This window comes from Artemia franciscana, chromosome 6 (genome assembly GCF_032884065.1).
Source record: "Artemia franciscana chromosome 6, ASM3288406v1, whole genome shotgun sequence".
Lineage (NCBI taxonomy): Eukaryota > Metazoa > Arthropoda > Branchiopoda > Anostraca > Artemiidae > Artemia > Artemia franciscana.
The window spans coordinates 23,011,748-23,037,991 of NC_088868.1; the positions used below are offsets into that span (position 1 = coordinate 23,011,748).

At 35.2% G+C, this 26,244-nt stretch overlaps 1 protein-coding gene across 2 annotated transcripts in view; it reads right to left on the minus strand.

Moving 5' to 3' along the window:
- The window catches only part of LOC136028205 (metalloendopeptidase OMA1, mitochondrial-like), a 52,322-nt gene that overhangs the window by 12,978 nt on the left and 13,100 nt on the right, over window positions 1-26,244 (minus strand). Inside the window, exons 2-5 of one of the 2 annotated variants that reach the window (XM_065705919.1) lie at window positions 24,430-24,569; window positions 20,510-20,686; window positions 14,956-15,063; window positions 3,375-3,578 (exon numbers count right to left, since the gene is read on the minus strand). In XM_065705919.1, coding sequence (XP_065561991.1) covers window positions 3,375-3,578; window positions 14,956-15,063; window positions 20,510-20,686; window positions 24,430-24,569 — 629 coding nt within the window. The remainder of the gene's footprint in view (window positions 1-3,374; window positions 3,579-14,955; window positions 15,064-20,509; window positions 20,687-24,429; window positions 24,570-26,244) is intronic. The other variant, XM_065705920.1, reaches the window with a different exon arrangement.

Genomic DNA, 26,244 nt, shown 5'->3' on the forward strand with positions numbered 1-26,244 from the left:
TCCAGAAGCTACATTCTGAGAATATAATGGTAGCTCCCTCCTAATGGTGGCAAGGCTTCTGGTTGACTGTAGAACTTATGCAAGTTCGTAGAGATGACATCTGAAGAGGAGCCTCCCTTGGTTGTGGGTATATTTACACCTTGCTTTAGGTGTAGACTCCTTCATAGGTATTCGAGTTTCAGTTCATTGGCATCACCAAGCAGTAAAATCCCAGCGTTTGGGAATTTCGAGAGAGCAAAATCGGCACTGGCTCGAAGTTTTTTCAAGTAACTTTCGCCGAGACCACGCTTGCTGACCTAGAGAGTAATAAAAATTACATACTAAGATATTAGACGGTGGACGAGGGAGTACTCTTTGTTTAATACTTATCCACATGATTTCATCATAATCATCAATGCCGGGGATTGTGATCAGTTTTGGACTAAGTACCTCACGGAAGAGCAAGAGAAGTCCACCACCACGCTTACTAGGCGGGTGATCGGTTGGCCTCAGTTTCAAATTTTCTTTTTAGCCCGAAGCTTTCAGGGAGTCAGGGTGTTGCGCCTGGACTTCAGTTACGGCAACAAGGTGGGAATTTGTGATATTCGCCGTAATAGCCAGTTTTATCATTTTCTCGAAGTTGAGACTCTCAGCATTACAAATCATGAAATTTGGAAAATGGTCTCTTGAACCAAACGAAGAAGAAACTGTTTTATTTTTTATTTTCGGGGCTCTAGGAGAATAATTGGGGGATGTCTGAAGAGTGAACGGGGGAGACTGTGGTGTCACAAATGAGGGTAAGACTGGAGGAAGTATCAGGGTGGGGGCAGGGGAGGGGTCCAAATGGCTTTCTGGATCATTATTCGGGGACCTAGACAGGGAAAGGTCCCTACCAAAATCAGATAACCTATCCTGCGTATTCGAGGGGAAAGTCAGTGAGAATCGCGAAAGAGACCGGTTCTTCGGTAGGGGGGCTGTGCTGTTTGGAAGGAGGAATGGGTCCTTTGCGATCGGAAAAAACCGACTAGGGGGGCCAGTCATTGCACCCCACCTTGCGAAGTTTTTTGGGTGGGAATAAGGTAAAGGTTAAATCAGGCAAGGACTCGAAGGTTTATCGTGGACTAGCCTAGTCCGGGGGGAGAGCTCTTGTCTGGGTATGGAAACAAGGGCGAAACTACAAGATCTGTGACTCGAAGGTTTATCGTGGACTAGCCTAGTCCGGGGGGAGAGCTCTTGTCTGGGTATGGAAACGTGGGCGAAACTACAAGATCTGTCAACACAAATTAAAATACTACACAAATCTACATGATCAAAAGAGGAGTTTCTATTTCCACAGCTTTTCGACCTAAAATGACGACATACATGTAAAAATTTGCACTTCTTTTTCTTTTTACAAAAACCACTCTAAAAAATCTACATAGCGTACTGAATTTGCAAGGTCACTTGTGCGTCTGTCACAAATTTTTTTTGTATTTTAAGGTATTTTTGGACCACTTCCAACTGTTCAATTACTTCCAAATTTGATCGATATAGGGACTTCTAGTAACAGTGTAACAATACGACGAAAGGGAATCCCCACTCTTGTATGGCCCCTATATATAAATTCTCTTGAGACCATAATATCTTTTCAATGTGTAGAGTTCCATCCATAAATCATGCATCTAGTAGATTAATGCCTAACAGAAACCAAAACTAATTTTAAAATTTTTTAGGTATTTTTCTAGGTCGAATTAAAAATTAAAATTATTGCTGAATACTATAAAGATTTTGCAATTTACATAATAACTTTAGCGATTCTGAACTGAAAATTAAAATATTTCATTAAAAATTTTCAGGAACTATTCTACTTTTGATTGACAAAACAGATTTTCTGTTAAAACCCAAAAGAATTAACGCATTTTATAAAACTAAATTTATATTATTTTGTGATGTTAAAAATCCTATTTTGATCTTTGCATGCAAAATGACGTTTTTCACATTTTCTATTACAGTGTTACAGAAAAAATCAGTTTTTTCATAAAAAACTGATTCTATTTTAAAATTACTTTTGTCAATTACGAAAAGTTTACATCAATTTACTTTAAAATGAGCTCGTAAACAACTCTCTATGATGTTCCAGTGCCCTGCTAGCTAAGGAGAAAGAACGGAAAAGAAGATGCTGTCGATATAGAATATCTTGGTTTCAGCCGTTTTCTTTTTTCAAGCCAATCGATATGGGTTTTGGACAAGGCGGATCTAATAGTGTACTTCTTGTTTTGATCTAACACCGTTTTTAGGAGTTATGGGATATTGTATTTTTCAGCACTGTTACTAGGTTACTAGCTACCGCTGCAACCCGGATAAAACAAGGCAAACGGTGTTGACTGGACATGGCAAAAAGAATAAAACAGCATATATTATACAAGACCTGATAGCGCAGCAGTAAGAAAAACTTGCCTGTGGCCGTGGTAACTTAGGGTCGAATCTTAAATAATACAATTTTTTTTCTTAGAGAAGACTAAAGTTTTTTTAGCATTAAAGAAGACTATAAAGTTGAAAATAATAAATAAAAAAATTTAAGAAAAACCTTATTTTCAAAATGGATCAAAAAGTAGAAAATAATTTTTTTTTTCGAGAATCTATAAATATCAGTGAGAAGTAGGGGTAAAAAACGGACTTGGCTTTGCATAACTTGATCATTTTAACTCGTTTACCTCAACTACAGACTTTTTTCCTTTTATGCCTTTATAACTTATATCAATTTGATTTCTATGTTATGTAAGGCTCATCCCTCTTTTTCACTTATATTCATAGATTCTCGAAGAAAACATTATTTTGTACTTTCAGTTCATTTTCAAAAAAAGTCTAAACAAAGTTATATTTATTCTTAATTCTAATCTTTCCATGTTAAACAGCTGAAGAAACAACTCTCAAGTTTACTATTCTTTTTTACAGAGTTGCTAAGCTAATGAAGTAGAAAAATAACCTTGATTGTTTGTAGTAACCTTGACATTGCTGTTGGTAATAAATGATTACTTTTGGTATTAATATATATATATTCAGCCATCAAATAAGAGAATTTGGAAAAGATATCTCTTATTATAATCATTTTTTTAAAGGCCAACAAATTTTTTACACTTAGCTAGGCAGTATCGTATTTAGAAGAATTTAGTCTTGGTACAAAGAAAATACTTGAATATGATATTTAGTCTTAAATTTTTTCAGTAATCAATAATTATAAAGGAAACAGTAGAAACTCCGGATGTCTGGCGCTTTACCTTGGTTGTTATTTCAATTAAATTTTATTAGCACCACCCCCCCTCCCCATTCTCAGAAAAAAACCTGTGATAATTTCAATATCTCAAAATTTACCAGTGTATGAGCAGAAAAATAATAACCAAGACGACATTTATTACCCTTGCTACAAGAGTAAGTCCAACTTCATCAGCTTCTCGTTCCAATTCCCGTCCATACGGCAGTTCAAAGGCTGCAGTAAGCGTTCCAGACCCAAAGAGATACGATAATATTCCTGTCATATCTGTCGGTAACAGTGCCATACAGACCCCCATCAACACAATTTTGATTGCATTCAGGACACTAGTACGAGAGTAAAGCTCGGCCTAAAATAAAAGATCAATTTTATACATAAATTTGCTTCATATAATACATTTCGCAGCCCCAACTACACCAACAATGCCTGAAATTCTAATGTTCATTAGCCGAGAAATGGACTACGGATGGACATGTACTGCTGATCATAGCTAATTTTCTGTAATATTTCCTACTTGTATCTTGTTTTAGGTAGTTAGAGAAAGCTGCATTCTTACGTATTTGTCTCGATGCCAAGACAAATGATGGCAAAATGAGAAAGCTACCCAAAAAGAAGTGAATTTATTAATTTGAGAGATATTCGTTGGTCTTTCGCGTGTAGCAGTTGGCAGCTGAAAAATGGTGGACTCTGCAATAGACCAAACAAGCTTACCTAATAAAAGTTTTTAATATCGGTGATTTCAGTGTTTTAGGCTCGTAGAAAAAAGACAAACACACAATGTGTTGAAAAGTCGGCAAATGCGAGTGATTTCTGTAGAGATCTTGAAACAGTTTGTCTCCAATTGTATGATGTTTGAAGAATAGATAAACAGAATTTCATTCGCTCTCAAGTTCCCATAAAAAAAGGGGGTGGAAACAGGGGTTTTGAGGGTGTGTCGGCAGATGGAATGAAAAGTTGTTTGGAAAGGTTGGTGCGACCAGGAGTAGGGCAAATCCATGTTATTTCCTTTTCTTTTCTTTCTTTTCTCTTATTTAAATTTCATTCGTAAGTTCAAAGGGTTACTCCAAGCAAGCAAAAGCTTACGGAGGGTTAAGTTTTTTGTTGTATTGTTTTTCTAGTGTTTTCTTTGTGTGTTTCGTTGTTGTTTGTTTACTTAAATAAACCCCTTTATTAAATTGAAATTGAATTGAATGAGCGAAAAACTGCTTATGTAAATCTGACATCAATGTTATAATGTAAGGTTAAAATATTTCTGCTGAAATATGCGAACCCCTTACTCATATAATTAATTTGTCTTTAACATTTCTTCATGTCCCTTTGAATGTACGAGGGATCTGATGAATCCGATGTACAAAAAAGGGTCCATATCAGATTTTAATTATGGGCCAATTTCATTGGATCAATATTTTGTCATTTTAAGGGAATAATGATGGCAGCTCGAAATTAAAGGCATTTTTCTGATGAGTCCTGCTATAGAGCCCTGCTCCACATGTTTTTCTAAGATACTACAATTTTGTTTCTCTGATATTAACTATAAGCTATAGAGCCCTGCTCCACATATTTTTCTTTAAGAGCAGCTAACATGGAGCTAAGCTTCTCAAGACTTTCTGAGTGTTCTTTTACATAGCTGGAATAAGAGGGACATATTCAGCACAAAAGTGTTGACTCAAGGATAAGAAAAAAATAGTGTCCCAAACAAGAATCATACGTAGCTTTCCCAAATGTAATGTCACCTTCATCCATCGTACCTTAAGTTCACACTTTCTAAGAAAAACTGCAGTTGTTAAATCTTTCATATTTTCTAAACATAAGCTGAAACTAGCTGCACAGAAAAATAAAGAAAGAAAAAAACAAATTGTTGCTCTCGCACCACAATTGAAGGATTCTTCGTAATATCCAAGGTAATATATACAATATACCAACAAAGTTACATCTAAGGAATTAAAAAAAAACAATTAAGAAATGTGAATCCAGTTAAAAATTGAAAAATATAACCTAATTTTTACGAAAAAATTAGCGCTGGTAGGGAGAGAGTGAAGACCCAAGGAGAAATTTATCCTGAAAAACAAAAGCCTATGACAAGTTCCTTTAGGTAGTTCTTAAAGTTCGTTACAGTAAAAATACGCTCGATTTGCTAAATACATACTTTATTCTCTATTTCCAGACACCTAATCAATGTTTTTACCTTTAGGACATATATACAAGCTAATCCTATATTACTGTGTCCATGAATATGCATCTAACCAAATCCATCTTGTTATTTCTATAATCCCAAATTTTCCGAAAAAAAGGTTTCTCGAAGAAAATAGACCATCTAATTTCTCGGATTTATAAAACACTAGAAAATTCTTAGTGACTATAAAGTACCAAAAATAAGCAATGGGTGAGAAAAAGTACCTTGCCTCGAGATCATATAAAATAGACTCTGATGAGGCAGCTTGAGAAAGTTTTTTGTATCTATTTTCTTCAGTTAACTAAGAGTTTTAGTTTTCTCTTTTCCGCCATCTATAGCACTGCCAGGATTAGCTCTGGCAGTTAGCCGTCACTGTACTGTGTTACCATGAGCTAAAAAAAAAGAAGAAATTCAACGAATTTTTTTTTAGCAGTTTTACAAATCTGCTTAAATAAGCATATCGAAAAGGGGAGAATACTCGCAGCAAGAGCAGTTGTACCAGTCAAAAGTGGAACCTCTTTTAGACTTCGGAGAATAGATAGCAGGAACCCACACTTCCATTGCTTTGTTTGACTATTCGACTGCTTATTAGCGCTGTCAACTTCCATTATTACTTTCAAACCAGTACACAGCGCTGTGCTGAATTCTGTCTATCGTTCAACGCAAGCTGCCGTGAAATCTGGTCTGTTTATACGATATTGTGCTATTTTTTGAGAAATGTGTTATTTTGAAAGCAAAAATGATTCTGTACGATAAAGTTGAGTAAGAAGAGCAATACATTCAAAATATAAGGAGACATCGAAAAAGGACCGGACATAAAAAAAAACTGGCAAAGATGAGAGAAAAATCTTAAGGGGCTACAAAAATTTGTACTTTCGACCCTTCCAAAGCTCCGATCCTGTTAAGGGCCCCCCTCCTCCACGCCCTTTGTTCCCCAAATGCGCTAGACGAAAATATTGATACAATCATTTTCTTCAAAATAGTTCAAAAACATAAAACTATACCCCCAACCTCCTAGGAAAGGGCAATAAGCTATGCAAGTTGCCCATTGTAATCATATAGGGAGGGCGTGTTTGATCCTGGGTCTTCAAAAAGCTTAGGGTATTAAGGTGAAACTTTAAGAAAATGTTGAGAGGAATGCTGAACACAATGAAAACTCACTCTGCTTTCTGAGTTTGAAAAAGGGAATATCTGCAATATTTTAAGAAAAACTAAAGGTATTAAGTTGATACTTTCAAAGTATGTTGAGAAAATTTTCAAGAGAGATTAGAGCGCAACCGGCTCCTCTCCTTCCCCTTTTTAGGTGCCCCTCTTCTACACACAGAATTTAAATTTTGGAATTGTTATTATGTTCAAACTAGTTAAAAGGATCTAGTAGCTAAATTCCAGGGACACCACATCCCCCCAAGCTATGGGGGCAAGGATTGTAAATAATGCAATTTGCCTATTCGCGGAATCTATCATTAGGAATAGAGGAAATATTTGATTATGGGTGTATCCAAAAAGGCTACGGGCCTTAAGACGAATTTTGGAAAATATTGAATGTTATGTGGGTATGTTATACACTAAGTGGTATGTTAAGAGACACTAAGTGAATAGGGTTTATCAAAAAAGAAAACCGGCAATATTTTAAGGATGGCTGAGGGTATTAAGTTGAAACTTTTCAGGATATGTTAAGAGGGATTTTAAAACTTGGCTGGAGGTCCCAGCCCTTCCATTCTCTTTTTAGTTACCCTTCCTCCAATTGAATTCGATCAAAATTTTGAAATAGACATCTTGTTCAAAATAGTCAATAGGTCAAACAACTTTGTCAATGGGGATGATATCACCGCCTACAGCTTTGGAGAGGAATGCCTAAGACTCTGTGTGTGTGCTCGTTGTCAGAAGGACGCGTAATCAATATCTAATTAACGGCTGACGATGTAAATTTGAAAATATCAGGATATTGAAGAGCAACCGAAGGACAACCAGCTCCTTTTACCCTTTTTAGATGCTCCCTTCCCTCATCATTGACCAAAATTTTGAAAAAGTGATTCCCCATAGCCCCTAGGGCAATTATTGTAAGTTATGACATTTTCCCCTTTATTTTATGCAGAATTTATCAGTAATAAAAGGGGGGATGTTTAATTCTAGGTGTGTCCTAAAAGGCTAAGGGTATGAAGGTAAAACTTCGGGGAATGTTAAGGGGCATATTAAAACAATTCTAAAGATAGTATGTGTACCCTCTTCATCAAAAAGACGTATCTGCAACATCAAAAGAATAGCTGAGGGTATTAAGCTTAAAGTTTCAGCGCATGTTGAGGAGGATGTTAAAAAGTGGTCGGAGGGCGACCAGTCCCCCTATTCCGTTTTTAGTTGCCCTTGCCACAACAGCAATATCTGAGGACGGCTAAGGGTCTTAAGTTGAACCTTTAAAGACATGTTGAGACGAATGTTGAAAAAGGAACGAAGAGCATCTTCCCCCGCTTGCCCTTTCAATTGCTTCCTTAACACTGATAAAAATCTTAAAAAAAAACATTTTATTTGAAATAGTCACAAAGCCCAAAAGCTATGCCTCTGGGATGGGATACCCCCACAGCCACGGGGCAAGGAATGTAAATTATCTGATTTGTACATTTTTAATCCGGGATATATCAAACAAGGCTAAGGTTTTTGAATTTCAGGAAATGTTGAGCTAAATAGGCTACAAAGAAACAATTTGTATCCAAGTTATACAAAAGAACTATCTGTCATATTTTAGCAACATGGAAGGATATTCACTTGAAACTTTTAGTACCGATACTAATACTGCTACTATTACTGCTACTAATACTGCTACTGCGACTACAACTGAGACTGGTTACGACTGCAAATGTGACTACTTCCAACTGTGACTGCGACTGCTTGCAACTGCTACTACATCTACATGTGACTACTTTCAACGAATGTTTAGGGGGATGTTGGATTTTGAAATTTTAATGTCGAAAAATAAAACAACACTTATATGTTAGATGTTTTGATACTTTGATGAAACTTTGATTTTGAAATGGGGAATATCGACAAACTTGAAAATTTGGCGATAAAAAAAAATAGTGGAAATTGCTTTAAAAAAAAAGACTTCCCAAAAAAAAATTTCTCAATGAAAATTAAAGAGCCATATTAATTTTGACAAGCAGAAATAAATTCCTATAATGATTACAACTGAAGACAACCAGAAATTACTATTTAAGACAAAAATGAAACTCAAAACAAACAGAATTCAAATAAACGATCATAAAAAGCAAACATACAACATGTAGTAATATAAATGAATAAATAGATCTTAAAACGAGCAAAACTTAAACTGAATTATTAAAATGAAACTTAAAACAAACAAAATCACTACACAGAAAAGTTTGGCAACTGCCAGCTTCACCCTCCTCAACTGTAAAAGTCTAAGGCCTACTGGGTTATTTGTGGTTTACTGAAAACTAATCATGTGACAAATCACATCAATTTTTTTTTTTACTTACGATATAGAAAATAAAAATAGATTTCAGTAAAATAAATTCTTGAATTCCTGAGCTTTCAGCAATTAATTTCATAATAAATCAAATATTCAGTTTCATTTTATTAGCTCTTCCCGAGGACTTTTCAAGATACACAGGCTTATAGTCTTCAATAAAACACAGCTTTGTACGGATGGAGTGGTTGTAGAAACTTTGGAGGGGGCTCATTCAATTGTAAATTGGCACTTCTAGTTCCTTTTTTAGATTCAAAGTGACTCTTTTCACTCTTATAGTCTGTAAAGGATAAACAGAAGCAGGAATTGAATTCCCGCCACAAATTCCCTAATCCAACTGAAATTGCTGATTTGTCACCCTATGACATTGAAACAAATGAACAGAAGCATAATTATGCCTTTGCATAATGTGGATACTTCAAAAAGCATAGGCATTGTAACATTGCTGGTTGTTACTGAATTTTGTGAGAGCGCAATTGAAGCAGAAATACAACGACTTGGGAAAAGTTGGGAGTATCTGTGACAATATGGGAAATTACGCTTGATTTCAAATGGATCTGAACAACTAAAGCAAAAGTCCTGGAAAATGTCTGCAGGTCCTGATACACGAAAATGGAGCACAAAGAACGACTAGAAGACGTGGGACAACAAGCGTCAAAACAAATCCCAAATAAAACAGTGGAAAAAGAAATCCACGGTTAGAAGAAAAACAACAGGATCACAACAGGATAATCACATCGAATTGTGGACGAATTTTACGGTTAGACGATCTGCGGTTACGCTCAAATGGCTCTTCTTAGTTCAAGAAAGTTGCTGCTGGCCAGGGAGTTAAAAACTTCATAATTGTCAAAATTTCTTTATCATATACATGGCCCCCTCATTCTGCAAAAATAAAACTAAGAAAATAAGTTATTCTGTTTCTTGAAACTGCCCCTGTTTTCGATTTCTAATTTTCTATGTTTTAGTCTAAGAAAACCCTTTAGCAATGGGGCCATGAACCAATACACACACGGTTTTTTAGATTTTTGTCTCAGTTCGTAACGAGAGCCTACTTGCTTACCAGCTTCCACAAGATTTTCGAAGAAAAGAGAGCTTGAGAGAACGGCTGGAGCAAGTCGTCTCTAACTGAGTTATCGGATTCGGTTATGAATTCTACTAGTAATTCGGATATGAGTGTCCATGCGGAGTGCCAGAAAACGAATGCAGAGAATATCATTAAAATTTTGGAAATGGTCCAATCTATTAATGTGAACATGGAAACCCTAAAGCAAAGTGTACTTAAAATTCAGAAGGATTTGGGTACAGTTAACAGTCGTGTTGTGGTGCTAGAAAATAAAAGTAGTGCAACGGACAATGAAATTGCAACAGTGAAATCGGAACTTCTAGCTCTGTAAAGTTTTGTAAAAGCCCAGTCACAGCTCAGTTGATTAAGAAATGCAATGAGGAAATGAATGTGGTTGTGTCCAAGTCTCTTGTTGATGAAAATCGGGACAAGTTGTACAATTTGCTGTTTTGGGGCTTTATTGATGCCCCCATGAATGAGGCGGCATCTAGGGTTTCCGAGGTGATTGTAGATGGTTTGTCACTCCAACTGACAAGTTGCCACCATTCACTGTGGTTCACAGTGCCAAGAACATTGTTAAAATTAGGGTGGACAGTGTCCAGGCACGTTTCTCGATTTTAAGCAACGCAAAAAATTAAAATGGAAAGAGTTCGGTGTTTATAAGTATGTTTTTATTAGTGATGATGTTACACCACGTGTAGGGGTTTTGCGTAAAGAATTCCTTGGGTTACGTAAGCGTTTGATGGATAAAAGTGTGGAATACTGGATACCTCCAACCCTACAACCCAGCATCTTTGTCAAAAAGGACAACCGTGTTACTAAAGTGCCTTGGTACAATGTTAAGAGTTTGTAGAATTCTTAAATTTTGTTTGCTGCTGTTAAAATTAGTGAGTGTTTATTTTGTTACTGAAAAAACCAATTAAAAAACAAAAAGTTAATAAAAAAGATTAATAAAAAAGATTAATAAAAAACAAAACTTTCTATTTTGTGGCGATAATTATGGTTGTGTGATTATGAGAATTAGTAGCCGTTGTATTTGGTGACTTGTATATGAATTCGTTACGGGCAAACCAAGTACAGCCTGTTTCTTTTTTGTTTATTTTTTTACGAGATGGAAAGTTTTTTTTTTTTTGTTGTTGTTTGTTATATTCTGTTTTGTTCTTGTTTTTTTGTTGTATGAATATGTTTTTTTGTTGTATGAATATGGCTGATGGTGATCGTGTCACCCTCGGCAACAGCCGTCTTAAAAATTTGGAAGCTTCAATTGTGGATTTTGGTAGTATGTTTACGGAGCAGCTCCACCGGAATTATGATATTGGGATTGCTGGTCAATATGATTCTTGTAATTCGAAGTTCCTATTTAAAGATGGTTTGTCCTCATGGACAAAGAGGTCCGAGTTTAGTGGTGGTGATTCTGAAGATCTCAGAATTTTCCATCTTAACTGCCAGGGTTTGAATTCATCTTTTAATTTTTTAAGCGAGATATGCGAACTTTCCATTTTTCAGGTTATTGGTCTCACAGAAACTCTGAGCATAACTCTGCTCTCTTGGATACTCCAGGGTATACGCTTTATCATAGGAATCGTCAACTTCGACAATTGTACTATATAGACCACCATCTGGGTCTATACCGGCCTTTATGGATTTTGGAGGAACAGTTGGATAAACTACCTACTGGTTCGCACCCATTCTTTATGCTTAGGGACTTTAATGACCTTAACAATATGAATTCAAACACTCCTATTGATTTTCTACAGCTCTGCATGTCATATAGTTTATTTCCCACTATAAGTATTTGTACGCGTGTTACCACTTTAACGGTAAAGCTACTTGATGACATTTTTTCTAATTCAAAATTTTCACACCCAGGGGTTATTGTCACTTATGTTTCTGACCATTTTGGGATTTCGGCAAGTTTTTAAGTTTGTTTCCCGAGGCAGCAAGGCCCTAGACTGAAAACGAGTATGTTACCTGTGCTCTATCAGAGGAACCTAGAAAAGTTTAAACAAGAGATTTCTAATGTTGATTAGAATAATGTAGTTGAAAATCTAGATGATATAAATATCAGTTTTCACAAATTTTATAATACATTGATCTCTATCTTGAGTAAAACTTCTATAATGAATCGGACAAGGAAAATGATACCTAAAAAGCCGTGGCTGTCACCTAGTCTTCTGCGGTGCATAAATAAGAAAGACCAGTTATATAGGGATTCAATAAGGAATAAAAATGATCCAGTTTGCACTAGAATTTTAAAAAAAATATAGAAATGCTCTTAATAAACTTTTGAGAAACTCGAAGAAAAAAATATTTTGAGTGTAAATTTAAAGATACTTGTGGTAACCCAGCTAAAACATGGAAAATTATTAAAAGTGTTATATCTTCAACAGGTCCGGTTCTGCCTGATGAAGTTAGTACAAGTGATGGGTTAAAATCGAATGACCCTGAAGTAATATGTAATGCCCTTTCGGAACATTTTGCAACTGCTGGGGCTCGATTTTCTCGTACTACAGTAGCTTCAGATAATGATCCTCCGCTTGAGACTTTATGGGTACTTCTGTCGGTGTATCAATGTATCTAAGACCTGTCATTGATAATGAAATTCGTAAGATCATGTTTGAGATGAAAAGTTCTTCGGCTGGGAGTGATTCCATTAACCTTCCTGTTTCAAAAATCGCGTTTCCAAGCATTTCACATATATTTACATCCCTTATTAATACTTGTTTAAGCAAGGGAAGTTCCCCCAATTGTCTTAAAATTGCAAGAATAACTCCTGTGTTTAAGGGTGGTAACAAGAATGATTTGGGGAATTATAGACCAGTTTCATTATTACCTGTTGTTTCACGAGTTTTAGAAAAATGTGTTAATATTAGAATTTATGACCATTTGGAACGTCATAAACGTGTACATCCAAATCAGTTTGGTTTCCGGAAGGGTAAAACAACAGAAATGGCGATTTCATTTATTACTACTATAATTATGATGCTCTTGATAAAAAGCTTAGGGTAGCTGGTATATTTTTGGACTTAATTAAGGCGTTTGACACTTTTGACCATCGGATATTATTTAAAAAATGTGATTTTATGGATTAAGGGGTGCTATATTGGGTTTGTTTTGCAGTTATCTTCAAAATAGACAGGAGTATGTCAATTTACAAAGATTTTCGTCTGGTAAAAATGTTTTTCATTGGGGGGTTCCCAAAGGATCCGTACGGGGTCCGACTCTGTTTTTAATTTTTATTAATTATCTGCTGTATGTTGTGAATGCTCTGCCCAGAATTGACGACATTGTTGACAATGGTACGAGTAAGACCCAGATTACTATGCCCTTATTTGCTGATGATACAACCTTGGTGTGTGTTGACCCTACGGAACAACTACTCATTCCAACGATAAATGCGGCGATGAGCAAGATATGTACATGGCTTAAAATAAACCACCTCGACCTGAATATAGATAAGTCAAATTTTGTTATTTTCTCTCGATCTCCGAATTTTCACCCTTGGTTTACGGAAATGATTTCGGAGCGGGGAATTATTAAACGAACAAGGTTCACCAAATACCTCGGAATCAATGTTGATGAGACCCTATCATTTAAAGATCATGTGAAGTCAGTTTCGAAAATATTGTCACGTAACTTAGGTATCATGCGCAAATTAAAACATATTTTCCTCCCAAATGTTCTACGATTGTTATACTTTTCCCTGATTCACCCTTACATTTTGTATTGCTCGTCAATTTGGCTTGGTACTTTCCCTTCGATAGTTCGTCCAATCCGTGTGATCCAGAATAATGCTATCCGAGTTTTTTGTAGTGTTGGGAACCAGGAGTCTTTGAGGTCTGTGTATAGAGATTTAATTGTAATTTCTGCAGCTGGATTACGTGATTTTTATACGTTGATTTTTATGTATAAGTATTACAGTGAGGGCCTTTCTGATTGTTTTAAAGGAATATTTTATGAGAGGTCTGATGTTCACCACCACGTTACCGTTACTCGGATACAAGGAAATACTGAGGTTCCTCGATTAGTTTCAAGTAGGTCTTCTTTATCACTTACTTACAGAGCTTCAAAACTTTGGAATAACAGAATATAGATATCAAGGAAATAGGTAGCTTTGGCCAGTTTAAGTTTTCGTTTGTAATATTTATATAAGTTTTTCTTTGTTATTTTTTGCTGTCTTGGGGTCACGCAAGGTAATGTATTGTTCATGTTTTTTATTGTTGTTGGATTCGGTATATAGTCTCATTCTCCATATTTTCCATTTTCCATTTTCTCTCTTTTATTTTCCTTGAATTTAGCACAGCCTCGCAAGCTTCACTTATGTTGTGTTATTGATTAAGAAATGTTTGTTTCTAATAAAATTGTTCTACTACTACTACTAATTCATTTATAGCCTCTCAAGCAAGCCTGTCACTTTAGTTCCTTGTGAGTACAGTTTCTGGCTCAAGGACAAGCGGAAACTATCCCCTTTGACCCTAGACAATAAGTATAAGCAGTTTTCAAAAATTTAATGTGATATTCATCAATTCATGCTGAAATTCGTAAAACCACGTAGATTAGACCTTGTCACATTCTTGCGACAAAGAAAGATTAGGAGCCAGAAATAAAGGGACAAAACTAAGGAGGCGCTCCCGTAGTAAAACTATGCTGTGGTGAATAGGTACCTATCGAATACTCTCTCTATAAATATAGCTTTTTTAATGGCAATATTTTTGGGGGAAAATTTTTTGCTTTTTGAGGGGAGGGTATCCATCCCCTATTTATGCAATTCCAAAAGGAAAATACATTTGTCCCTTCTTCTTCTTATTATTTAATTTATAGAAAAGCGAAAGCATAATCTCCACGCAATTCCTGGAGCTGCGGCAGCTCGGACTGAATCCCGTGTCTCATATTGCCAGCAGAAAGCAATCAACTGTGTCACCAGAGTTTGCTTGAGTTCATATCAGTTCACTATTAATAGAGCATGTATATACAATCATGACGTATAAATAAGCCATCAAGATACTTACATTATGACCAACAATGCAGTGGGACAATTCATGAGCTAATACAAATGCAAATTCATCTTCATTTGCACATCTGTCCAAAAGACCAGAAAATACTAGAATTGCACCAGACTGAAAAAAACTTGAACTTAGAATGGTACTAACTACTGAAGCACCTTTAAATAAAAAAAAAATGTTGTTACCTAGTTCTGAAAACTTTGCCATCAATTTTTTTCTATTATGACAAATATATGAAAAATAAAAATAAGAATATATAAATATATTCTATTGATATAAACATAGAGTTATCATTCCTGAACCATCTTTAAATGATAACTTCCTCTTTCGATAGTTTTTTTTTTACAAACTGCGTTTTCAAGACTGCGGTTACTATGGACTTCAATTCACTCATTACTAAATTAAATAAAAAAAAAACAAAAAACAAGTTCTTTCAACTGAAAGCACTGAAAAGAAATGATTCTTACAAGAAGAAGTTATTCCTTGTCTGAAAGGGGGACGCCCTTCCCTCAACTCTCACTCTTTACAGAGTCCTAAAGTGCTTTAAAAAAAATACATGTCATTAAAATTCAACATCCACTACTACTACTAACAACTCACCGTAGCACCAAGCCTCCTGAGGCCAACACATCTACGTACGCTCCTCCTTCTAAAACTATTCAAAGTTATATATACTCTCCCACGAAGATCCTGTTTCCATTAAATCTTTCTATACAAAATCCTCTCACGCCAACCGCGGACTACCTGCTTTCGATTCAGCCCTAGACGATTGACCAAAAAGCATAATCTTTGGCAATATTACATCCTTCATCCCCAAAACCTGCCCTAACCGTCTCAACCGTTCTCTCATTATAGCTCTAGAAAGCGGGATTGAACCACACTTTTCGTACAAACTACTGTTTGAAATACGTTCAGTCAGCCAGGTACCCAAAATAATTCCTAGGCAATATCTCTGAAAAACATCTAGCAAATCTTTCTATGTTTTAGAGCGCCCATTCAAATTCAACCTTTGTGTTAGAGCAATCTTTTTTAGAGAAACTTTCAGTTAAAAACAACTTGTTCTGCTCTGTTTAATTTCTGACTATTTTTCAAATCTTGCGAAGAAATCCCCTTCCCCCGTGTAAATTTCTCCTTGAAAAAATCCCCCAGAAAATTTCATCTCAACGGAAAAGTCTTCCCGTCGAAAATACCCCCCAATATAATGAAATTCTCTCTGAAATTTCTGAGCCTTTCCAGATAATCAATGTTAAACAATGAGTACATTGCGTAGCTTATAGCCCTTTCCTCAGGGGCTGTGGGGGATCATGTCATCACCAGGGGCATCGTAATTGGTCCATTCAACTATGCTGAATCAAATGGCTATCTCAAAATTTTGATTACATGTCTTTGGGGGAAAAAAGGGGGATGGGAGGGAGGTTACTTGCCTCCAATCTTTTTAGTTACTAAAAAAAGGCATTAAAACTACTGACTTCCACTCGAATGAGCACTCTCCCGATCTTCTAGGACCTTTCGTTTAATACGACCACCCCTAAAACACACACATCCGTGACCTTTCCTTCACCTTTCAGTTTTAAGAGTAAAGATAAGTAAACTTGCATATTTTACTATAACTCCTAAAAAGGTTAAAATCAAGTTCTCATTATCTAGTTATTTTGATAAGCGGTCTGCTTTCTTCTAGCAAAAAGAATTTCCAAAATTGCACATTTTTGTAAACAAGAGATTACTAGTAGTACAAAGGCTTGGCAAAAACTCGGCAGCTATCCCTGATTTGCGCTTCTTTACAACATATTCAAAATCAAACAACACTTGTAAATTTAAATAAAAGTATAAACATTAACTCTTATTATACATATCGATGAAAACCGGGACAAAAGAATGAAACCTATACACCAGAGTTATCTGATAAGCTGGACTGACGGTGGGATATTCATTAGATTTACTTGATTTTTAGGGGTGCTTCCCTCTTTCCCAAAAAATAAGGCATATTTTCTTAGGTTCGTAGCTTTTGTTGGGTACCATTAAACTTAGCGAATTGTATATATTTGGAATCAGCTTAAGAAACCAATTCTTTTGATGTCCAATTGCTACCAAAATTCCATTTTTTCTAGTTTCTGTGAAAGAAAAGAAAAAAAGGCAGCTACTGCGGGAACCAAAAATGTAGAAACAAACAAAAAAGAAAAATTCTTCAGCTTTTTCCTATCTGGGAGCTAAAATGGAAAGAACGACAGCCATAAAGATTTTTAAGCTATCAGGTTAGCATTTCTAGGCTATTCTCCCCTAGAAACCTTCCCCAATGGAAAGTTTCCTCTTCTTCCCCCAACGGACGATTCTCTTCTCTCAAGAAAATTCCCCCCTGGGCGATTGCCTCCGGAGAATTCCTCCGCAGACAATTATCCCCCCTCTCTGAAATTTCCTCCGTAGACAATTATCCCCCTCTCTGAAAATTTCTCTTTAATGTAACGAGTCAAAGGAAAAATATGACAAAAAAATGAATGAAGACAGAAGGAATTTTGGTATATTCTACTTATGTTATAAAAAAAAAAAAAAAAAAAAAAAAACAAAGAAAGGAATATAAAGATTAAATGATAAAACTAATTTTTTAAATCATTTCCATTAATTTGTAAGTACCAAATGAAAGGTTTTTCTCAGGAGACGGTCTTTTCAGAATCCATTTTCAAACTTCCCGTCACTATGGTCTGTAGTTTCCTCTTTACATTGTTGCAGCTCTTGCTCCAACGATGATATATGTGCGGGCGATACAATATTCGTATTTTTGGACAATTTTATTTTGGATCTGCTTAAAAGATACTTCGGAAGATACTAGGTTTTTCAAATAACTATAATAATAATAATTTACACTGTACAAGTTTAAGATAGTGGAGTATGAAAGAAAAAGAAATAAAGAAAGTACAAAAAGCAACAACTGAAAATCACTCAACGAAAAAACCGGATGAGACCATGGTGCGCACCAAGACGGAAACGCGCATCAGCGACAATATTGGTCTGCAGATTATCCAGCGAACATAAAATTTTAGTAGCTCCGTACGATCTATAAGGCGTCTGTTTCGAACCGACCTGAGTAGGTACAAAAGAAATTTACAATAACGAAAATAATTAACCCTCATTTAATTACGAATTAGAATACCACAAACGTAGCACAGATACGATTGAAATATTAATACCAAGCTGATGCGTTGACAGAAAAGCTTGAATTTCTATTTAGAAATTCAAGATTATATACAGAATATTTCTTTTAGCTTAAGCAGGATCAGTCCGCTACCTTCAGTCTCATTTAGTTCTCTAGTCACACTATGGTTTCGTGTATTTCGATACTTTCCTAAGATGTTACCCTTGTCCATGTCTGCATGACATGTATGTTTAAGCTAAATGATAATCTCCAATATATGAAATTAATGTCCAAAAACCTAAGGCGAAAGCGTTTTACAAGCTGGGGATTCAAATTTGCGTACTTATTATTTCAATCCGCAACCGTTTTCGAAGGTTTTAAAGCTCTTTTCCAAAATTCTCACAAATATGTTTCCGTCGTTAGCATAGCAAAGACAACAGTAACAGTTCCTGAATCACTTTCAAAAAGGAATTATCTTGAATTTAAAAATTTGTTTTTTAATCGCTCTTAACTATGTTTTGTATTGAGTATACAAAAAGAGATATTTTCTAGAATCTAAAGCGGTAGCTTTTTTCAATGAAGAAAGAAGGCATGTTCTTTCTACAAGTCCGCTATCAGTGCGTTTACAGTCTTTTCCCAGGAGATACCGACTCCGAATGGGTCGAGCTTACATGCAGAGCCCCACAAAGTAATAAGCTCGCTAGTCTACTGTTTTAGGCAGTGATAAATTTCATCCTTTCCGGCTATGAAGAAAGATTTAAGTATGTAGACGACTTGTCGGTCCTACTGAAGTACATTGTTGAGAAGTCTGAGGCTGTTCCCCAATTCTGTAACAAAATAATCAACAACTTTAAAGATGAATGTACTGCGAACAGCTTCCAAATCAACGAAGGACAGACTAAAATCCTTCGCTTTAATCCCCTGAAAAGAGACTTTGTGTGTCCTCCTCCTCCGTATCCTAGTGAATCTCGGCAGTAGTGCTTGGTGTCAAGCTTAGCATTGACTGCTCTTTCAGCCTTCATGTCGATACAATTATCAAAAAGGCAAATAGTGAGATGCGGACACTTATAATAAATGCGTCGATTTGGTTTCTCAGTGGCACAACTAAGGATAGCCTATCTCACTTACATCCGACCAATTTTAGAGTATGCATGTCCCGTATGGGGCCCACAAGTCAATAACACTATTTACTTTAATGACCAGCTTGAGCCAATACAAAAAAGAGCAGTCAAAGTAATATTGTGCGATGCTTTTACTGAATATAAGTTAGCATTATCCACTTTACAAATTCCCTCTCTTCAAGAGCGTCGTCTCAGTTTGATCCTTGAATTTGGCCAATATCTTCTCAGAAGTGATAAACACAGATCGATACTACCACCAGTTTTAGTGAAACATCGAAGTACTAGGTCGAAGAACATTGACAGATTAGCAGCACCTCCTTCACGCACAAATCGTTTTTCCAACTCATTCATCCCTTTCTTTGTATCAAAGTATAACATTTGTTGATTTAATCCTATTCGTCTTCTGATTTTTTTTTTTCGCTTGATTTAATCCTTTTTTTGTAAGCACAAGCGCCATTTAGTTTTATGACTAAGAGAGATTGTGCAAATAAAACCGATTCGATTCTATTCTTCTTTTTTAAATATGCCTTTTAGATTATGGACAAACCTGAGTACATTATTGGTTTCATCGCAAGAAATTGCTATGACAGAACTATTATTTCAGAATTTCCCACCTTCTCGATACCACAGTCACAAAATATAGTTATGTTTTTCTATAGGGATAGCAAATAATTGTTCATAAAATTGTATAAACTGCTATATATACTAGCAGCGAGAAGGGGGAAGTAAACTTTCTAAGAGGAGAAAATCCCCCCCCCGCCCTTCTCCAACAAAACTATTGGTAAAAAAAAACATTTTTTGCTCAAACTCTTCGCTGAAATCATCCAGTGGAAAAATAAATTGGTTGGTATCTATGCATTTGTGCTAATTTGTCTTCCTTTCATCCTTAGATTTATTAGAAATTACATGATGCTTGTTTTTCTTAGTTTAATGAACTTTCAATATTATTAGATGCTTTTGGAATTAAGGAATTATCTTGAATTTGAAAATCTCTTTTTAATCACTCTTTACTATGTGTATATTGAATATACAAAAAGAGATATTTTCTAGAATCTAAAGGGGTAGCATTTTTCAATGAAGAAAGAAGGCATGTACTCTTTTAAATATGCTTTTTAGATAATGGACAAACCTAATTACATTCTTGGTTTCATCACAAGAAATTGCTATGACAGAACAATTTTCAATTAGACTAACATAATTCATTTCATTCTCGTCAAACAGAATTCACTATAGAAGCTTGCATACGCTTAAACCATACAATACTGAAAGTAATAGCACTTGTTAAAAAAAGAAGAAAAAAATTAAGTCTCACAGGTAATACTGCAGCATTAGCAATATCTGGCTGATCAAAAACTGTCACACTCCATTGTTTATGATAAATTTCTTCGATATCTTTATTTGCCTCCAAGATGCGATTTGCTATTGCAGTGACCTTCTTATAAATAGAATGATGTGGAGGCAAGGCTTTTGAGCCAAACTGGACCAAGAACTAAAGAAATAAAAACGTGTTATATTTTGAAACTACAATTCAAATATAAAATTTGAAACCTCCGTTTTACAGTCGACTTCACTTTGAAATTCCAATTGCTATTCGTCTCTTCTTTTAAAACTATATTTAGGAATCTCCTTAACTTCTATACTACTCACAATAACTGATATTTTTGTTTTGTTATTTAATGTTGATAAAATCTTTCTCCGACTTCTTATTGTTTTGATTGATAATGTATTTTAATTTTATCAGTATATTTTACAGCGTTTTAGTGTACATTCTATATTTTCTTGGTGTTATTTTTTGTTTAGTGTGCTTCATATTGTATTTGTAGTATATTCTTAGACTAAAAAAGCAAAGCATCAGCGGTTAAAAAATCGTCAGCTAATCCTGAAAGATATGGAGGATTTATCCTCTGCTTGCCAATAGGGGGCCCAAAGGATCAATCATCGCTGACGCAACGCAGGGCAAGAGGCTGGCTCCATATCCCCGTAAAAAAGAGAACCAGCAATTGAAACGTCGATTTGGGGCCCTCTATCAATGGCGCTGCAGGATCATTATCCTTTTTATCTTTCTCCTCCTGTGTTGAGGTGTAAAAACCCTATAAATGATTATTATAGCTTTTCTTATTGTGGCTGTTTTCAAATCTTCTTGCATCAGTTCTTTTCCTTTTTCTTGGCTGTCTTATTTTTCTAATTCATAGGATAATATAATATTCATGGCTAAAATGTGTATTTCTTCAAATAATTACGTATTTTATTTTGAATTTACTTTCTAGTGTTTGAAGCTTTGCTTAGTTTTTGTTGGTGTGGTGCTCAAATTTCAGATAAACGATTAGACTCTCATCTTGTTATAAAAAAAATAAAGCCCAAAGTGGGCTTTTTTTATGTTGTTTTTGTCTGAAAATCTTCTACCAAGTCTACCAAAGCCTCGGATATTCTTGCAGCTACATGGTCAGTATTTCTTCACATTTTGTGAATGTTTAATATACCGTGAAGGTTATATTGGCATGAATTACATTGTGATCCAATATCAATAAATAACGAGCAACAACTTACATTTTTATTTCATTTTATACTACAGGTAATACCTATATCAAAATTTTAAGATGTACTAATCTAAAAAAAAAAAAGAAAAAAAAAACTGGAAACATACATCCAAGTTTTAAATAAGCAGATAAGACGCAGTTAATAATAAAGATAAAAAAATTCATTCTTAAATATGACAAAATGAGTCAAACACTATCTATTTAACGATAAATAAAAATAATCAACATTCCCAGCCATAAACATACAGTAATAATTTTTGAAACTTTCTGCTAAAAGGACAAGTCATTATCTTAAGGTTGCATGAACTTCTTCTAAAGATCTTTCTGTAATGATTTATGTATCAAGGACATACTTTTATATTGCTAAAACCAGCCTCCTAAATAAATTCGATTGTTTCATCATACAAGAAATAACTTGGCCCATCGCTGACAAGATAAAGCTTACAAATTTTAGCTTAAAAAAAAAATGAAACGCTATGCTCCTATGTATTACCTCCAGGGATTTCATAGGGGCATTAGCCTCCTTTTGTTACTGTCTGTTTTACTTGAATGGTCACAAAATGAAAATTGGATTTGTTTGATTGATGAAGTCATTGTTTAGCACCTTTATAACCATTCAAAAGAGCAAAATTACCATCGTTATTTTTTTTTTTTTTGGGGGGGGGGGGTACTGGTTCAACGAAGCTTTCTTTTCTAATATATTTTACTTCCCATAATTCCTCCCAAAGTAGAACATTCTCCCCAATGTAGATTATCTGTTTAGTTTTAAGCCTACATGCAGGATTCCAACACTGCCAACAAGACTATAAAGTTCTTCCTTCTATATTATTTCAAACTTAACAAGATGGTTCTGAAGTACATTTATGCGCATTAGATGTTTGAAAAGTTGTAGTCTACTTTTGATCTGTGGTAGCAGATTTTCAAAAATGTCAAGAACTGAGGGCAACTCTCCCCCCCCCCCTCATATCAGTTGGACTTGGTAAGGACCCCAAAAGGCATAACCGAGATGCTTATTGTTACTTTCCACCAAATTTGGCTGAAATCTGACGCCACCCGCTCTTTTTTCCTTCCATTCAGAGTCAGATCGGGTCTTTATCCCCCGAAATCATAGCAAGAACAGTATATTTTACTTCTCAGAAAATATGCTTAAGATCCAAGAACCATTTCAAGAACAAAACAATTCTAATATATTGGGACTTTTTTCAAACAAGGCGATAACAGACAAACTAATATATATGAATATTGTCTGGAAATAAAATTAGCAGGTCTTAACTTGATTAGGCCTTATCTTAACTTTAGCTAAACTTGTCTGCAGTAATGGTGCTAAGGCTATTTCGCTTTCAGTTTTGTTTCTCTCACATGTTTGTTAATTGTGAGTCATCTTATAGTTTTGTTTAAATTTTCTCTTTCTTTGAGGATGGGTACTGCACATATGGCCAACGTATTTTATTTTATTTCTCTGACTCTTGCTTTTGTATGATAGATATATGTACGGTTTTTGCATTGATTGTCCAACAATTCCTTCTGGTAGAAGTCTAAAGACAAAAATTTTTGGAGACTCTCTAAGTGTATAGGTCAGATTATGCCTTGACCCTTGACAGCCCAACAGGAACAGCTGGAGCACTTTCTTGCCAAACAGAAACTACTAGGATATTTACCATCATGTTTTTTTTTAAGATCTGATAATCCCTCTTGACAGTTGTGAATCATAATTTATAGCATTGTGGCACAAGTTGGAAGACCGTCTCCTCTACCTTGTCAACAAGCAGGATCACCGCCAGAAAAGTTTCAGTATATTTCTGTGCTTACGCTTAAAATTTTAAACAGTTTCTTAAAATTTGATTCCAGTTAAAGATTTCTGATAAAAAAATGAATTTGTATTTTCGAATTTGAGGTCAAGTTTTCCAGAATCAACTCCTGCAAATAAAGAAGACATAATGATTTCCGATAAAATGTTTATCAAGAAAAATTTTATGCCCTGCATTGGTCCAACATTACATGATCAGTAAGAATTTTGCTTTTGGTGATAGGACAGTCTTATTTAATTCCTTTTTCATTCTACTTTGTAAGTAGGACAATTTTTTTTTTTAATAAATTCTTCGTACTTAACTGGAACTTAATTCTCCTATTCATGGGCAACGCATCACAAAACTAAACTTCCATCTTTTACCATTTCAAACAACAGACAAACGATCATGAAAAAGAAGGGAAGAGAAAAATAAAAGCCATATTTCTTCATTGAAAAATTAGATGTAGTCTTTGCACAAAGCAATCCGGTTTCTTTCTCAAAAATCGAAGTTCGTGAAGGAAGAGGTTCCGTCTACTTTGTATACCTGAAACGTTTTCTTAAGAGTCAGATTACGCTTCCAACTTTTTTATCTCGCTTTCTGTTGATGAAATGCTTTCTTTGTAACTATCTCCAACTTAAAAATTGACTTGGCTTTAAATTCAATAGATTTTAATGAAACAAAGGGCAAACTGAAACAAGGCCAAGCCCAAACACAGGGTAAATACATGAATAAACAAGCAAGCTCTACGAAATACATGGAGCAGAAAAACAGATGAAATCCATTGCAAAAGATTTATTTTCCTGAAACATCACTGATGAAACTAGTCAACGTAGTAAGTTAGTCGGTTTATTTTTCCTTTTTAATAGCTCCTAACATGAATCAGAAAGCTTCTCTAGTATACTTACACTTTCAAATTCAAATTTTGAAATTTCAAGAAGGCTCTTTTCAGAAACAAACACAAAACGCCTACGACCAGTTACTGGGGCTTCTTCCAGGTGAGTAAAATAAAACGCGATTCCACCAGTGGTCAATGCACCAAATAAACCTGGAGCAAAGATTATTAGGATTATAAGTGTAACTTATGGGGTAAGTAACCATACCCGTCTATTCTTTTTAAACAAGACAAGTTATTGACTACACAACTGAGAATAATTGTATGAAATTATATTAGTTACCCTAAAGCAAAACAAATCATGTGCAGATAGAAAAATTTTGTTTAGTTGAATTTATTTTGGTTTCTAAGAAAGGGTGATTAAATACTTCTTGATTGTACTCATACAAGTGCCCAATAGATATTGTCCATTTGTTTGAGTTATTTTATCTCTTTTTATCTCAATTTCTTTTATGTTGGTTTCTGTGCTGTTTCTTTTTATTTATTCTTTTTTATTAGAATTTCATACATAGCTTAAACAGAATCTTGACCTTTGTTTGGAAACTACGGATGCTCAAGATTTGATCTCGCGAAGAGGGCTTGAGAAGATCAGCCTGTTTACTCCTCCGAAAATTCTTGAGATTCTTGCAGTTTTCGAATAGATTCTCATATTCTTAATAAATTTTACCTATTTATTGGACTTCTTATTGGATCGTTGGCCCCCTCCCCCCCAAAAAAACTACTACACCCTGAATTCTGTGTTTTCTTACTTACTTGAACATAAAGTGGCTAAATTTCCCTTATTTTCACTTGTCATTAACTTGAAACCATTCAGGTTTTGAATGTTTCTTTTTATTCTGACATGTGAGTGGAAAGACAACATATTTATCTGAATATCACTGAAAAATTGTGATTTCTTGCTGAAATTAATCCGAACCACTGCCATTAAAGTTAACAGGCAACAAAAATTAATGAATGAATGAATGAATGTATTTTACAACCCATCAATAACAGAAAGGCATGACGATGGAGTATCAAAAAGAAGAAAAAAGAAAAAGAAAGACACATTCAAAAACAGGAGCAAATATATACAAAAAACACGGATAAACTCAAAAAGGTAAACCACTACAAGGGTGGCAAACCTCTTTTGATGATATGTTTACATATAAATTAACCAGCTGTACGATTGGGTCGAGATATCAGTAATATTGTTCCAGTACGGTGTTACGGGGCCATATCGGAACATTCAGAAGAAACTTCGCATAACGAAAAAATAGCTTTTTAATCTGCTTCTTATCACTTTCATTCAGAATAACTGTGAACACAGCTAAGTACAAAACATGGGGAAGAACAACAGCATTATACATTTTCGCGAGGAGCTTTTTTGTCATATTTCTTTGCGACAGCACTAAAGAAACATAAGCAGCCCGGATTCTCTTTTCAGTTCTAGCCACCAATAAATTTCTTGTTGAAGATATTGAATCTCCAATAGGTAGGCCTAGGTAAGTAAGCTCTTGAGACGGCAAAACGGATGCTCCACCAAGATTTACGGAAGTTAAAGCCAGCTCAGACGGGCAATTAAACAGAAGAACTTGGGATTTCCAAGCGTTAAGATTCAAACCAATCTTTCTCAATTCACTCAAAATCACATTAAAACTCTCCTCTACATTACACACTGACCAACTCAAGTTTAGGAAGTCATCTGCAAAACATAATACTGACGCGTTAGTCACTTTTACAACACACTAAATCGGTATGCTATCCTGAGCTGGCAGCGTAACATTATTATACGCCATCGGTGACGTAATTGCGCCCTGTTTAATACCTATATACATAGGGATATCAAGCG